Here is a 15,915-nt window from a genome sequence, read left to right as displayed (position 1 = left end):
GACAACGTTAGGCTCAAGTTTGCCAACATTTTGTCATCATACTCAGGTGACATGTTAAACTGGGAAAGACTAGCGAGGGCTGCGTGAGCTAGGATGTCGTATCAACTCTGTGCGAGAGGCTGTTTGGAGTGCGTAGCCGATTGAGTCTGTGTTTGTGGGCACAGATGTAGTATATGACGTGATCAGTCTGTCCCTCTATTGCCTGAATGGCAGAGGAAATTCCAGCTCTAGTCTGCCTTCATGTGGCTCTGATAAAGCCTTTCCTGTACAGTAGAAAATCCTGTTTCCCTGTGTGTACTGACAGGGGAGTGGGAATGACCAGGAAAGAGAAGAGGAGCCGAGAAATTGAGCTGGACGTAGGGCAGGAGAGAATAAAGTCAACTTAAAAGCTATGAATTTGTTTATGGTTATTTCTTTGAAGTTAGCCAGCAGGGATTTTAACACTTCTTTTCACGATGCCTTTGTATATATGAAAGTGAGTGTGCGTGCATCTGTGTTTATACTTCTTGCTCTATTATGTCATTAGCATGTGTGCATAAGTGTATTTCAGCAAGCCTCTGTGGGCGTGTGTGTATGTCAGTGTGGGCGTGTACACATTTTTGGCAGATTAGCAGGAGAATCACTGTCATATCTTATTTTCATTTCTGACAGTGGTAATGATTAATGGCGGCTGTGGTGTGTTTGGACTTTTTACCTCTATATTTCTCACTTGACACGGAAGTCTCAATTGGTTATGGTACAAATGAACTGCACTGGGCTCCGCCATATGTGTTTAGACTATTACTCACAAGCGCTCTACTTGCAATGTTCAAAATCAAATGCCACATTAACGGTGCTTTGTTTTGCCCTCATACATTAATGAAACACTTTGATTACAGCGTTTTGACTTATAGCCAGTTGCGTTGGTGTATTCGTTTGTTTCTATTCAATCACTGTAGCTACTTTGATTATCTGCTAGCTGGGAAATAAAGGAGAAAAAAAGCTGCGGAAACAAACAGGCCAAGGACCTTCACGATGCATTTAGACTCTTACAGATGTCACTTTCACATTTCCAGCATTCTCATATGAACTCTCTCTCTCTCTCTGTGTTCCTTTCCTCTCTATCTTCTTCTCCTCCAACTTCTCCCCCTCCCTGCTCTCTCTCTGCTCCTGGTTTGTGGTTTGGATGGGGAATGTGGTTGGATGCACGGATGGATGGATGGATCCCACGCTCGCTTTCTCCTTTTTCAAACCTCAGAACCCAGCTTCCTGGAGAGACCACGATGACGCCACCTCCACACACTCAGCCGGCACACCGGGGCCCTCCAGCGGGGGACATGCTTCACAAAGCGGTGACAACAGCAGTGAGCAAGGTGAGTCAGTACAGAAATGGGCATGCACATGCATGCACATTCGTAACACATGCGCACACATTGGTCTAGTTTTGCGCTCAAGCCCTAGCACATAAACATACATAGATTTATGCAGGACATATTAATCATCACGCATGGATTTGCCAACTCTTCACTTTAACCCTGTCTAATGTGAGCTCTATAGTGAATAGGTGGCACATCTCTCTTTACACATGTCCCAGTCCTTTTCCTTTTGCACTTTGGATTATCCAATTTTTTGACTGGCATCCATGTAAACACAGTCACACCTAAAAATGAACATGCTTATCCACTGTTGTACTCGCACTGAAATACCAGCAACAGCCACAGGAATACCATACCAACCTAGTAAAAGGCTTTCCAAAGTGTTGCTATTTAGAGAGCTGAACAAAAGCTGGTGATTAATAGTATATTTCTGCCAGTTCTTTCTTGAATTTAAACCATATTAACTTTGCCTGCACAACAGCCCCTAATTATGTCTCACTGAGCCTTGTGTTATCTACTACACGACCTGCCAAACACTTATAATGCATTTCAAATCAAATGCATTTGAATTTAATACAGATAGTGTGTTTGAGTCACAGCGACCTGCCTCGTATTTTTGTCACGGTCGGTATCAGTTTTGACATGAAAATTGTCAAATGTACGTGCTGTTAGGTAAGTTTCTATATGAAAGCGAGCGTTAAATTCGTGTAAAATTAAAGTCGATTAAAAGTGAAATCTGCTGCCTGAACCGAGAGAGCAGATGAAGAGTTCCTGACCCCACTTCTCTTGTCTTCATCTTGTTTTGAATGCACCAGAGATGTGTGCTTTTGTGGGTCTCTTCTGTATCCATGGGTGCCCTCTGGCAGTGTCCAGAGTTTTTCATGAAATTTCATCACGCTGTCTAAACACAGAAGCAGACTCAGATACACACCGATACCAGCTCGCTCACAGAGCAAAGCTGCTCGCTCTGCCTGTTCTGTGCTATCATTTTGCCAATAAGCAGTCAAATGTATTGATGATGTGTACTTTGTGGTGGGGCTATTTAAATCATCTCCTGCTCCTTAGACGGAAGCCCCTGAAACATTACTGACCACAGCAGACATCTGTGGTCAGTTGTGTCAGAACTAGTTGAATCACAGCCTGGTTGGAAAAATAACTAAGACTGGTAAAGTAATAGGATATGTCTCAGTAACATTGTTCAAGGAAAGAATTCTTGATCATAATGCGACCCTTAATAAATCTACTTAGGCATTGTTTTTCCTCTTCCTGTGACAGATGCAGAACTATCTGTTGGTTAAAGACACTACAGAGTGCCCTGCATGCTCACAGACAGCATAAACAGGACATTTTGTTATGCAACAAATGTCTTAAATGTCTCAAATGTCTTAAAACTAGGACCTGATTGATACTGGATCATGCAAATACAGTATCTGTCTGAAAATGACATACTTCATTTTCATACACGTAGGTATACGTACAGTATGCTAGGGTTATATTGAAAATGATGACATTGTTGTTTATTTATTTAACCGCAAACTAGGTGGAAACTTACTCTGCAAAACCGTCTGCTCAGCTCTAATGCTAATCTGCTACATGTGCTCCGCAGACAGTGCTGAGAGCATTAGCAATGCAGACAGAGCTGCTCTGTCAACAAACTATGTGATGACATTTTCTGCATTATGTTATGCAAAAAAATATACGTATATATCAGACAGTACTAATATATTCGACATCGACCAATATAGGCCGATTTTACTGGCCAAGTGATGTATGAGTTGAACTATACTTAAAACTTTAGAAAAGAAAAATCCAAGAAATTGCTGTGATTTAAATGGATTTTCTGCTTTGAAGTCATAGTATTAGTTAAAAACGTAGCATGACAGATCAGAGGACAGAGCACACGTAGAGTTTTTGCACTCCTCTTTGTAATTGCAAAAGAAGCACGGGAGATGAAGAGCAACCGAAAGAGGAAGGGGATGAGAGAAAGAAATGCACTGCCTATTGATTATCTTACACACATAAGTACAAGTGACCTGTAATCCACAGAGCACTTATCGACTCCTTTCCCCACCGTATCCAGTAACAGCCAATCAATACGGGCCAAAGACAGTTACGGTATAGCACCGCGTTCTGGGCCAAGATAGACCTAGACTAGATCAGGTCCACAGCCTGACCTGCACGCAGTGTTAAATGCAAAATCCACCAGCTCAAAAATATTTAGCCGCTAGAAAAAACACAAACTAAGCAGCTTAGAAGAGAAGTGGAGATTTGAACAAAGCTGAAGAACCACAGAAGTACAAAGGTTAAAGAGCAGAGAAGGTGAAAAAGTAGGATCAGGGAGGAAAAATGACTAAGAGAGTAAAAGGGAAAAAGACCAAGGGCAGCTGATTTAATGGTCTAATGAGGCCGTCCTCTAGCCAGTTGTTTTGTGTGAGGCATGCTCTGACCTTTCGCTTCGCTCGGGAGCCCCGCCGCCTCATTTTTCACATTCTTGCAATTACGTTAACGCTTGAAGCGCTCGCTGACTCCCGACTCTGGCCCTTCCATTCTGACAGAGCCTTCCCTCTCCAACCTCTCCACCTTTCCCGCCTCGACTCTCTTCTCCTTCACTCCGCTCCATGCATGATCTCGCCTCCTATCTCGATACATTTCAACATAAAATTTGTAGTCCGCACTCTCAAGTCCACAGAGAAAATGTGAAATGTGGGCTTCACTTCAGTAATGGGGTCTTTAACAGCTTGGCCCCTGTTAAAAGGGGTGACAATGTGGATCGGTTGAGGAAGACAGAATAGATGGGAGAAAGTGAGAGAGGAGCACAGTAAAAGAGCGCGTGAGATCCACGCCGCTTTTAGGTTTCGGCTGCCAAGAAAAACATCAACTTTTTTTTTTTTGCTGTCTTTCCTCTTAAAAGGTGTGTTCTATCCGTGCTTGAGAAACACTGAAATCAAATTTTAATCTAGAAACATCCTTGCATGAAATATGACACCAGTCCATTTGTCCCAGAAATATCAAAGGATCTCTGACAGTGACCAAGTCCACTTTGCTTTTTTTTGCCTTTCCCTGTTAGGGGATGTACACGAGAATAAACGTCTATATCACTTGCTTACCGTTTCTTTTTCTTTCTTTTTTTTAAAGTGCTGTAAGCACCGTCATACAGGACTCAAGAGGGTCGCTTTGAACACAGTCCTCTTCTAAAGTCTTTGGCTTGTATCTCAGTGCTGAGCGTTGTTCTGAACCTGCGCCAAAAAGCAATTTAACAAGTGCGCAAATATGTATTATCCCTCGTGTGGAATAATTTATTGTCAAGCAGAAAACCAAGGTGAAGCATGTTCGTAGCTGTCAGTAAAGAGTGCCAGCTAAGGTTCTGACACATATTAAAAAAAAAGTTTTCTGTACAATTCTCAGATCTGCATCCTTACCCGAATCCCTCCGCTTAACAGACTTAAAAAAAAATACTTTTCTCAGAATTTCCCTCCAAAAAAGGAAATATGAGTTATTGCCCTCGGGGCAAAATCAACGCTCTGACTCTCAGAGAGTGACTCCCTATGTTCTAGCTAGATAAATAAATACAAGGGGAGCCAGTTCAGAAGGTAACACACAATAACTACACTGGCTCTGCATTCACATCATTTTGATTAACAGTCCTTTGGAGCTTTTCCAAGCTTATCTTGAAACATCATAGACATCAGTTGCAGGGAGGTAAACTTGATGAATGTGCGTGCCTTAAGATAGCACTCGTTTCCAAGCAGGTGTCTGTTATATGGTAAGCATCCAAAGTGTGATGGAGCAGTGTGATGAAATACTCTACACGTTTGCCCACACCAAACACAGTAAAGTCAAATGCACTCAGTCATGAACAGTAAATCCCCAACACTGATTCAGCATGGTAGGTAATGCGTTTGTCCTCCTTCTGTATGTGCATATGTGTGTGTGTGTGTGCGTTTGAGCATGCCGCAGCTCCAGTCCACACTTGTAATTATTAGCTATGCATGAAGACCAAATCCACGTTGACATCTTGAGTGCCGAGCAAAGGGGCTTTCTGTACTGTTCCAAGCTTCTACTGTAGATGGACAAGGCTCAACAGAAGAGAGGAGAAAGCATTTTGTACATTTTCTCAGCAATTGAACAATCCCCACGCTCTGCGGATAGACCGACTCCCCAGAGAGACTGAGAGAGGCAGAGATGGAGAGAAAGGGAGGAAAGAGAGGGAGAGCTTGAGTGTTCAGCTCCAAGGGAGCACGTTGCGCTTGATGGTGTTGTGGTATGATTGTGTTTGTGTGTGTATATGTGTAAGCGTAGGGAGTGTGGTGAGTTCCTTTGGCCCTGGCTAGGGGCCCCAATCAGCAAGGTCTTTGTGGTTGAGCTCACTAGAAAGAGGTCATTTCTGTTGGGGACTCAGCTCCTTGTGTCCCAGCATGAACAAGCCCTGTTGGATCTTATAGTTTCCAGACCTTTGGCTTTGCTTTTTTTAAATACAGTATTTCTCAGGGCTCAAGAAGATGCAAATGTGCAGGTAGAAAAAGAAAGAACATGTAATCACATTAGAAAAAAACACAGCAATCTTTGGTAAACACAAGATGGAAACCTTGTTGCATTTTAGTAGCGTATACTCCAGCTCTGGAGTGATCGTTGAGGTGTGTCTGTGTATTTACAATGCATAATTTGCGTGTGTGTGTATTTGGTTGGGGGGTGGAGGTTGTATGCATGTGCATGTGTTAGCTGGTTTCTTCTAAGTGCCTGTTAGAGTTTAATTTAGTGTAGTAATTAAAGCTGAACACTGGCCCATAAACAACAGATAAACAATAATGCAAGCCCAAGCCCTGCTGTTTCATGGCTCTCACTCCCAGCTGTTGGAGCACTGATAATCTTTTACACAGTTGCCCCCACCTCACCACAACACAATACTGAAGCAACAAGGTTTTCGCATGTGCGCATGGGTGTTTTTTAGTGTGCGATGGCAGAGGCTGAACAAAAAGGGCTGAAAAGGCACATAAACACACAGGATATGTCCACTTCCTCTCTCAAAAGAAAACAGAGAACCACAGAAAAAGCAAAGAAAGTTTAAGAGTAATATGGCTCTGTGGCCATTTACAAAACCAGATCAGCAGGGAGATAACTTAAACATGAGTATGTGCAGCCATGACGCGCATACAGCTTGCTATATCTCAGTCAGTAGCCCGCACTTAACATAAACCAATGGTATACTTGCTTAATGACAAAACAAACAATGCTACAATGTTTCTCAATGAGCTATGGTGCTCAGCTTTAGCCATGCCACTGCATGTCAGTCACATGTTAGTCAGGTGTCTGTTATGGAAAGAGTGCAACATGTCTGTCTGATGGTTTGTTGGGAAGGGGCAGGGCCATTGTTGAAAGCTGAGAAGTGTTGCTGTGCGGGGGGAGAAAACATGGTACAGAGGGGATACTTTCATGATCCCATTAGCATAAAAGAGACTAAATTATTCATGTGGAGTGCTTAATCTATGGGGAAAAGTATAGTTAATGCACATAGTTTTAAAATGGATCTCTCCTAGCCTCGGCTCTAACACCAGATTCTTGCTGGATTCAGCATTCGCGGGCATTTACGGGAATGGCTGTCACTCTCTCTTGCACACAAACACACACATAGACATAGAATGTGCGGGCATATGTGCACACTTGCCTAAGCACTGCTGCACTTCAAGCTGTTTCAAGGGTCTCTGCTCTCAGGCTCATCCCCTCTCTCCATAAGTCCCTTTCCCATCCTCTCTCTCCCCCTTTCTTTCCATTTGTTCCTCCATCTCTCTCCTCTTCTCTTTCTCCCACCCCCTCCCTCACTTACTGACTCGCTCGTACTCCTCTCCTCACTCACCCTTCTCTGTCTCGCTCTCAGTTCCGCAGACTACCTGGCCCTCATCCAAAATGTGATTAAAGAGAATGATCAGCTCCCTCAGCTCCCACTTTCCTTCCTCCCTTCCGCTCTCTCTTCGTTCTTTTTTTTTGGGTTTCTCTGTCTTTCTTCTGACCCTGTGCTATAGCTTAAAAGACTGGAAAAAAAGGTAATGTAAAAGAATAAAAACTGTCAATACAGCCAGTTTCCAGTAACATAGGCTTCCCACAGTATTACCACCATCACCACCTCTTGGTCTTCCATCCACGCTCCCTTTTTCTCTTAGCATCTCTTTTCTCCTTCTGGTTTTTCCCCTCTATCCACTGACCTCTGCCTCAGTACTGTGCTGGCTCCTTTCACTCTGATCCATAATCACAAACAGGCCTCTGGTGTGACTTGGCCCAGCCCAACCTGGCCAGGTACTGAGCCTACGCCACAGGAAAAACGTCTTTACTGTGTCAGCCTAATGTGCAAACTAATGTTTGGAGAACATAGGGAAAAAATTATCCAGATTATTCTGACAGCAGCTGAGGAGAATTTCTGTTTCACGCCATTAAGGGGAAACTTGGGGGAGATTTTTCTTTCTCTCTTTCTTTTCCTCTGTTTCTCTGAGAAGTAGATGAAGGCCAGCTTAACTGGGAGTGAGCTGAGCATAGCTAAAAAGCACAGAGGAAACGGTGTTGCAGGGAAGTAATCAGGATTGAACTCCAGTAAAAGGAGGGGAGTGGCTTTTAAATTCTTTTACCCAAAGGCTTTAGGCAAAAACAAAGACAGTGCAATGCTGTTGTATCGGTTCATTATACAGTGGGTTTACACACCCTTGTTCCATTGCTGATTACACCAGCGCATGTGGTGATGATGAGAAGTGCACAGGGGTCTGATGTAATATGGCTAAAAGGGATTTGAGCGCATGCCCCAAAGGGCATTTCCATGTCCATTAATGCTGCCACTGCTGCATTTTCACGAGGACGACAGTGCTTCGTTTCTTTAAAGGGAGAGAGTGTTTTCCCAGGAAATTTTCAGTCTTGTTTCAGCAGGCTAGCCTGAAGGGGGTCAGCCAAGAAGTCACCCTTAAGAGGTGATAATCCAATTGCTTTAGTCCTCACCAGATTTGTTTTCCCCTTGTCTGGCGGTGTGTTGGTGTGTGCGTGTGTGTTTATAGAGAATGTAAGCATGTGTGTGTGTGTGTGTGTGAGAGAGAGAGAGAGAGAGAGAGAGAGACAGCAAGATGCCACTAGTTTCTGTGTCCAACCCCAGGCCCCGTTCTAGATCAGAGAGAGGTTATGGGGGCCAAGTCTGTCAAAGGCACACCTGCAGGGAAACTCCAAAAACCTTGACTGCTAGCTTACATGAGCCAGTTTAAGGTGTGCTTATTTGGAGTTTAACCCCGACTTCAAATGTCCTTTCCCTCTCTTCCCCTTTGTGTTTGACCAATGGGCCTTGCACTCTTTTACTTTCATTTCTTTCTTCTGCCTCCCTTGGCTCTTTAATCTCTTTCACCACCCCCACCCTCCCAGTTCTCCTCCCCTGATGTCAAAACTGCACATCACAGCAAAGGTCCCTCCAAAAGACAGCACATGGTTGAGTAGAGTGGCTTAGCAAGGCTAGCTAAAGCTTGTTCACTTGCTGTGTGGTTTTTTTTCTCTTGCGTAAACCAGGGTTTAGACACTAAAGCATATTTGGAACCGAGCAAAGCAGCTATACCCTACAGGTAGTGCTTTAACCATGCTGCCACCATCCAAAAGAGTGGGAGGATGATAAAGGAAGTGTGTTACAATCCGAGTTCTTCCTCTCTGCTGCTGATTTTCACGCACACATCTTTCACGTTTATGCAAAGCTTTTGAGGGCTTTATGCAAGATAAGCTCATTTTCTAGTCTGATTCCCACTCTAGTACATGCTTTAATGACTCTTAAAGCCAAGGGCTGCTTTTTTAGGCATAATAGCAGTCCTGCGGTCTCTCAGTTTCCGTGTAGCCAGGGTGCTTTTTCCACACCTGATCACTTTTGTTCACCCATTTTATGGCTATTGGGGAGCAGGCGGAGGTGAGTGATTTGACAGTGGTTAGTGCCATGAGCCCTAATGTTTATTGGAAGCAAGCGTCTAATAATTTTTGATTACCCCAGAGGAGGTATTAGCCATGTTAGTCAGCAAGGATAATTTCTTATTTACATGCCCCAAGCAGTGAACACTCCGAAGGAACACTGGGGCTAAATGCGCAACAAAACGAATCAAACATGCCAAACGAGATGCTCCATCCTGGCTGGCTGCAGGGCTGAAGCTGAGAAAACCTTCATTATGCATTTACCATAATTCATTTAGAGGGTTATCAATTTGCAGAATACAGAGGAGATGTTTGGAGGGGGAAGCAAGAACACCATATCAAACGAAGGAACAGAAAAAGGAACAAGGGAAAGCGAGATGAAAAGGAGTGAGATATTCAAGGATAGCTCAGTGCCTGTATTTTTAAAATGTTGTTCCAATTACACACATTTCCATGTTCTGAGGCAGAACTTGCATGGTAAATGGTGCAATCGCTTCCCTTTTACCAGTGTCACGCTCCACCCCCTAAAAAAAGCACAAGCTGATTTGACTTTAATGAAAGCTGTTTAGCTCAGGAATTTTCTTTTTTTTCTTGCAAGATTGAGGCTACACAGAGATGTTCTAGTTCAAATATTGTCATTCTGTTCATTTAGGGTTTCTCTTTGTTTGCCTTCAACCCTGCTTACTCAAGGGTTTTTTTTGTATCTGTCTATCGGTGTGGATTTTAGGACAGTTACTACATGTTTTCATTTTTCTCTCCTGGCAACACATACGAAGAGAAGAAAAAGACTTTTAAAAGCATCTTTCCCTCTGCCATCAGGCAAGGATGACTAAGGCCCCATTAGAACAATTGGAGGAAACTTAGGGAGACGGGGAGTATTTAAAGGAATGAAAGCAGCAAGAAAACACCACTATCTTGTGATAACCAGTGCTTTGCTTCATTATCTCGAGACAGAAACCCCCACCTTGGAAAAAATTGCACTCACTTTGGTGCTTCATTCAAAAATACAACAATGAAAACAAGAAAGGCAAGAAAAAGCAAGACAAAAAGGAAAGAACTGTAATATTTTCCAAAGTGAAGGGAAAGCTGCATTGTTTAGCACAAATGCTTACTCCCAGGGATACAGTCCGTAGACAACTGAGTGTCTGCAGGAGACATCTGTGAAGCCTGACCTTGTGACCTTGGAAAAAATGCTCTTAAGGTGGGGGGAAAACTGCCTTTTCCACTGCATCTTGGCCTACAGGACAGCCCAGGAGCAGCACAACAAACACAACCACCACAGAAAAAGAACAACCCAACATACAGTCAATAAGAAAGAAAATGAGGCAGAAAAAAAGTGTGATTTATATTGAGGCAAGTTAACAAGTAAGGAAGCGATGGATGCTGGAAAAAAAAGTAACTGAATACGAGAAAGAGAGGGAGGGAAAGAAACAAGAGGCAGAGAAGATGTTAGAGAAAACACAGATGGACTTGGTCTGAATAGTGCCTCACAGGCCTGGCTGTCTCTTACTCCTTTGGCCCCCCATGAGATCATTTTCATCCTTTATGAGTCAAAAGGAAGCCTGGTTGAAAATGAAAGGTTACACAAGCCAGAGCCCAAGCCCTCGGAGTGAGAGAGAAGATCCCCGCTGCAAGGGCCCTGCTGCTATTCAAAGCACCTGCCATTGTGTGGGCGCTCATCCAGCCCTATTGTTGTGCAGAAATTAGTCGTGCTCCCTTTGGCTCCCTTCGGCTCCAGAGGCATGCGGCAAACCCCCTTGTTGTTTCGGGTTCAGATACATGGTTGGATAGATGCGTGGCCCCGGCTACCATCACCACTGGCTGTGGCCCTTTGCCCTCTCTCCAACAGCACACTATCGCGTTGTGTTTTCCCCCCCCTCATCCTCTCAATGCTGTTCACTTCTCAAGAACACTTGCGAGCCAACATTCCTATAGTTTTCTCCATCTTTCTTTTGTACTCCTACTCTCATTTTTCCTTTGGTGTATATGCTTATTGTTCTTTGGAGCACCCTCATTATACCCATGGTTATATTTTAAGGGCCTCTCTCTTTGATTTTGGTCTCATGGGGAGTGAGTGGTGGGCTGGTGGGAGCTGTAGGCCTGGCCCGGCTCTCAGGGCTCCCCAGCCAGCGTCTCGGAGAGTAGGCTTGGGGGTATTGTTGGGTTGGCTACCACACTAGAAGCACTGGCGCTACTGCTATTGCAGTGGGTGGATGTGAGGGGAAAATTGAAAAGTCAATAGCGAGGCCCCACAAAAAAAAGAAGAAGAAAAGAAAAAAAGAGTGCAAAACAAAAGGAGATGGAGAGCTTCAAAAAGCTGAGAGCTATAGAACACTGCTAATTAATAGCATCAGACGAAGAGCTTTTTTCCTTCCTTCTGGAGCTCTGATGCTGCATATTAACTTGTGAGGCAAGGCAATTAGGAGCTCAAAGCATGTGTCACGTCCATCTGTTGACCATGCTATGTGAGGGAGAATTGATAGGTAAACAAAAAGTATGCACTGAGCTTCAAGGAAAATAGAAAGTGCGTAAACACTGTAGTACAACCCTACCTTTATGAAACTGCTGAATCAGCAATAATTGTGATAGTAGTTCATTTCAGTAATTCCTGCAGCTATAGTTTGTGACAGTTCCTATATGTCAAAATTGTGGGACACACATTCAATAAATACATATGTTGATGCCTTTCTTATTACTATTACTGAACAAAGGAAAACATTACTGTTGAAAAGTATATGTAGGTTGGGTTTTTTTTGTTTGTTTGTTTGTTTGTTTTCTTGGGGGGGGGGGTTCTTAAAAAAAACAGTAATTGGCTCTTATTCTGTCTTTACACGCAGCTAACATCACGTAGACTGTGATGAAGTGTGACTTTTGGTGGGTCAGCGTTGCAGATTGGCACCAATTTGAAGTGGCTTTGCAATTTGTATTTTTCACTGCCGTAATAGGCTCCTCTCTCAACCATCGTACCATCGCAATTTCCACTTCCAACAGCTGTCAAGCCCCTAAAATCAAAATTAGCACCATGGAATTGGGCCTTAATGAAATGACCTGCTGGATTTACCTTAAGGAGCAGGGCGGACAGTCAGTACTAGCCTCGTCAAAACCCTCTCTGCGCGTGCTGCGGTCCCATTAACAAAAGGAAATAGTCTGTAAATGTATTAAGCACTACTTCCATTTTCTAATTATCTTTCCCTCCTCCCTACATAATTCATTCAGTCATTCATTAGTTCTTAATATTAAAAAAAAGGATTCTGTCTGTTCTTTTTTCGTGAGATCACCAATTATTTGTCACTATTTATTACGCCGTTGTCTGGGGGGAGGGGGTCTATATTTTATGTTCCACCACAGCATCTGTCTGTATGAGTTTCAAATTGAAAATCTAGCATTATTCATATAAAATTTGCAAAAAATAAAGAATAAAAAAAGGCTCTGAAACTACCCCCCTCCCCCTCCCCACCTTTGCTTCCTATAGGATGAGGTGAATGTGTGCCAAGGCCCAGTGGAGGACACTAGGCCCTGGTTATTGACTTGTAAAGAAGCCGTTAGGTGAGGGGTCTTGACAAGACATGAGCGGCTGAGTCTCTTGTAAAGCTGTATCTGATTTCTCTGCTAGTTGACTCCCCGGAGAGATCCGTTCTACCCTCTGTTGATCACACTCTCACTCACAGCTGTATGGAAAATGCAGCGATGAAAAAAAAAAAATGAAAGAGTAGTTTTGTGAAAAAACGAAAAAGTGAAAAACAAAACAAAAAAATACTTACATTCAGTATGCCACGAGTGCCTCGCTCGGTGAGAGTGAGAGCCAAGGAAGGAGGGCAAATGAACCTAAGTAATCAATAGACAGGTGTTGTCTCTCAGTACGGCACAAGATAACTCTCAAATTAACGTTTTGGTGAGCTGTGTAATATATACTTGTCTGTAAGGGCATCTGCATTTGTGTTGGTGTGATTGGATAATAACAAGAGTGAAGTATCAGCAAGAGGCAGACAAAGCAAGTATCAACTTAGCGAGATCTTCACTCCACAAAGATCTGACTAATTTATGAGGGTAAACTGCTCTGACAGAAAGAGAGATGCAGGTGAAGGGAGGAAGTTTTCATTGGCTCTCTAGAGCAGGCCAACCCAAAACCCTGGAGGGATCTCTCTCGGTTTGAACTTTATCAGGGGCTACGCTTAATCAATATACTATCGGAAAAAGAATTAATTACTAAAGCAGAATAAAACAGCTGCATTTTAAACCAAGGATTCATCAATTCTGTAATCTCTTGGTTACAGCTCAGGTGTCAGGAGGATCATTTCAGCTCCATGTAATGAGGAACTGTGGGAGTTTACCCCAGCCCTGTGCTGCTCTCCTCCTCCTCCACCTTTCTCTTTCTGACCCCTCCTTCCAACCAAAACGCTTCCTTATTACCCCGTTCCTTACCTTCTCAGCTCTTTGTCATTTACCTACAATATTCATCTCACTCCTTTCTCCCTGCCCTTAATACACTGACTGTATTGCACTCTTTTATACCCCCACCCCTACCCCACTACATTCCCTTCCCACCAAATTCCTGTCTTTGCAGGGATGGGACGAAAGGGTATTAAATTTGAAATCTCTGGTGCGAAAGCCGACTAGAACGGGACATTCCCGCTGTTGCAGCCATCAAGCCGGACATTCCTCTACTAAGACTGAGACACCACTGGTATTGTGAAATGGGGAGGGGGGAATAAGAGATGGGAGAAGTTGGTGTAAGACTTGAAAAACAGCATACCACATTCTTGTTGTATATTTTAAAAAATATATTTTTGGTGTATAACATTAGAATAAAAATCAAAGGAGAAGGTGAATTAGAATGAAATGAATGGTGTATGGAAAGAGGAGCCATGCAGGAAGTATCCCCTGTTTCAAAATAATCTTGGCAGCTCTGCCGTCGCTGCCACTGACATCCACCCATCGCAGCCCTTGACCCTGGTCCAAAGCCTGTAAACGGACTGTCCTTGACTCCCCATAATGGGAGATTTCAAGGCAGGTTGAGAAGGGGTTATGGGTGATGAATTGGGTTTTTAGTGAGCTCATTAGGAAGCCAAACAGAGTTTAGACTGTCGGAGCGGAGCAACAGTGCAGTAATCAGTTCTGCTCGCTTTGTTCCCTGCCTCCAGGACATTTGTGTGGAAAAAAAAGAGAGCGAGGAGGAAAGAAAAAAAAACTTGGCATTTGGCTGATGAGAGGGCTGCTGAGCAGAGGCTGCAATCTGATGGTTGACTTGTTGATTTATAAACCTTTTAATTCATTTACTCTACCAACCCCTCCACCCTCCATCCCCACCCCCAGCTCTATATAGACAAGCCCCCCCCCCCCAATCTTTGTTGAACTCTTTGATGCCACTGTCCATCAGGTGTGGCAAGGACTTGACCTCCTCTTCAGCTTAAAAACAGCAAGTTTGTTTGGTTTTAAGTTGTAATTGAGGGTAGAGAATCACTGCTTATGCTGTTATCATGCATTGCCTGAAACGATGTAAGCTGCTCTGAATGAAAAACAAAAAGAAAGGAAGAAAGAAAAACACTCAGTTAAATTGGCAACCAGCATACAGCTGCTCTTTGCGGTTTATGTAGAAGACTTTGATATACAATAGTTCCTAGAGGGGATTAGAAATCTATTTACTAGCATTTACTCATTTACTCTTTACTAGCAGATAGAGCCATATGAAGTATCGGCACTGTCTCCACCTCCTTTTTTCATTTTGCTCTTTCTCATTTTTTCCCCTGCTTTTAAATTTTTTTAATTCCAAAATAGAGCAAGTTAGTAATTTTTTTAGGAAGCATATGTGTGAGGGCACCTCATTTTACTACTGTTCATGTTTGTTTCTATTCACTGTACCCTAATTACTTTTGGTAAACACTTCTTCTTTAATATTTAATGCTGCATCAAATCTTGAGATGCAGGTATGCTTCTCTGGGTGCATCTTATTGTATAAATGATAAATTATTGAGCACTGTCAATATATACAATCCCAAGACTAACAATAGCTTCAGTGTATCATAATAAGAGAAGAAGATAAGACAGAAGCAGTCTGGTTAGACATAAGCGAGAATTGGACTCATGCAGTGGCAGGTTTGTAAATTTGTTTATGAAGAAACGAGTGATGAACCGAGATTACCTGTGAGACCAATTAGCCCCATTCAAGTCAGAATGTAAGGGAAGAGCAGCAGCAGTTTCTTCTGCAGTGTTAGAGTGCAGGGGGGAGCAGGGTGGAGTTGTCAGAGAAGCAGAGAGTGTGAAATATCTGGTGGAGGCCCAAAGCCCTTCATTAGCCACTGATCCCTGTCTGCTGAGTGAGGGGCAGTCATGGGCATCACAACTCCCTTTTAGTCCCCCCCCCCCAAAAAAAGCAGGGTAAGGGGGTGGAGGGTAGATCCCCCCATCCCCTGCAATTTAGCCCTTTGCCATTCATGCAAATTGGGTCTTGACATCTGCAACAGCCTGCCTCCTTTCTTTTATACATCTTTATTCCATCTCTTTTCTTCGGATCTTTTTTCCTCCTCAAAGCCCCATTTGGATGGCAGAGCCTCGTCGCAGCTGACATGCGTTCTTTTATATATAACTCACATCTATGTAAAGGCAGCATGTTTGCTGTGTGTTCATATAGACATAAATATGCAGAGAACTT

At 43.3% G+C, this 15,915-nt stretch overlaps 1 protein-coding gene across 5 annotated transcripts in view; it reads left to right on the top strand.

The window, feature by feature from the left end:
- meis2a (Meis homeobox 2a) overlaps positions 1-15,915 on the top strand; it is a 79,981-nt gene that overhangs the window by 12,089 nt on the left and 51,977 nt on the right. For all 5 annotated transcript variants that reach the window (XM_026152674.1, XM_026152673.1, XM_026152675.1 and 2 more), the window contains exon 8: positions 1,238-1,352. In XM_026152674.1, coding sequence (XP_026008459.1) covers positions 1,238-1,352 — 115 coding nt within the window. The remainder of the gene's footprint in view (positions 1-1,237; positions 1,353-15,915) is intronic.

The sequence above is a fragment of the Astatotilapia calliptera genome, chromosome 19 (genome assembly GCF_900246225.1).
Source record: "Astatotilapia calliptera chromosome 19, fAstCal1.2, whole genome shotgun sequence".
NCBI classification, from domain to species: domain Eukaryota; kingdom Metazoa; phylum Chordata; class Actinopteri; order Cichliformes; family Cichlidae; genus Astatotilapia; species Astatotilapia calliptera.
This window is presented reverse-complemented; position numbering and strand designations above follow the sequence as displayed.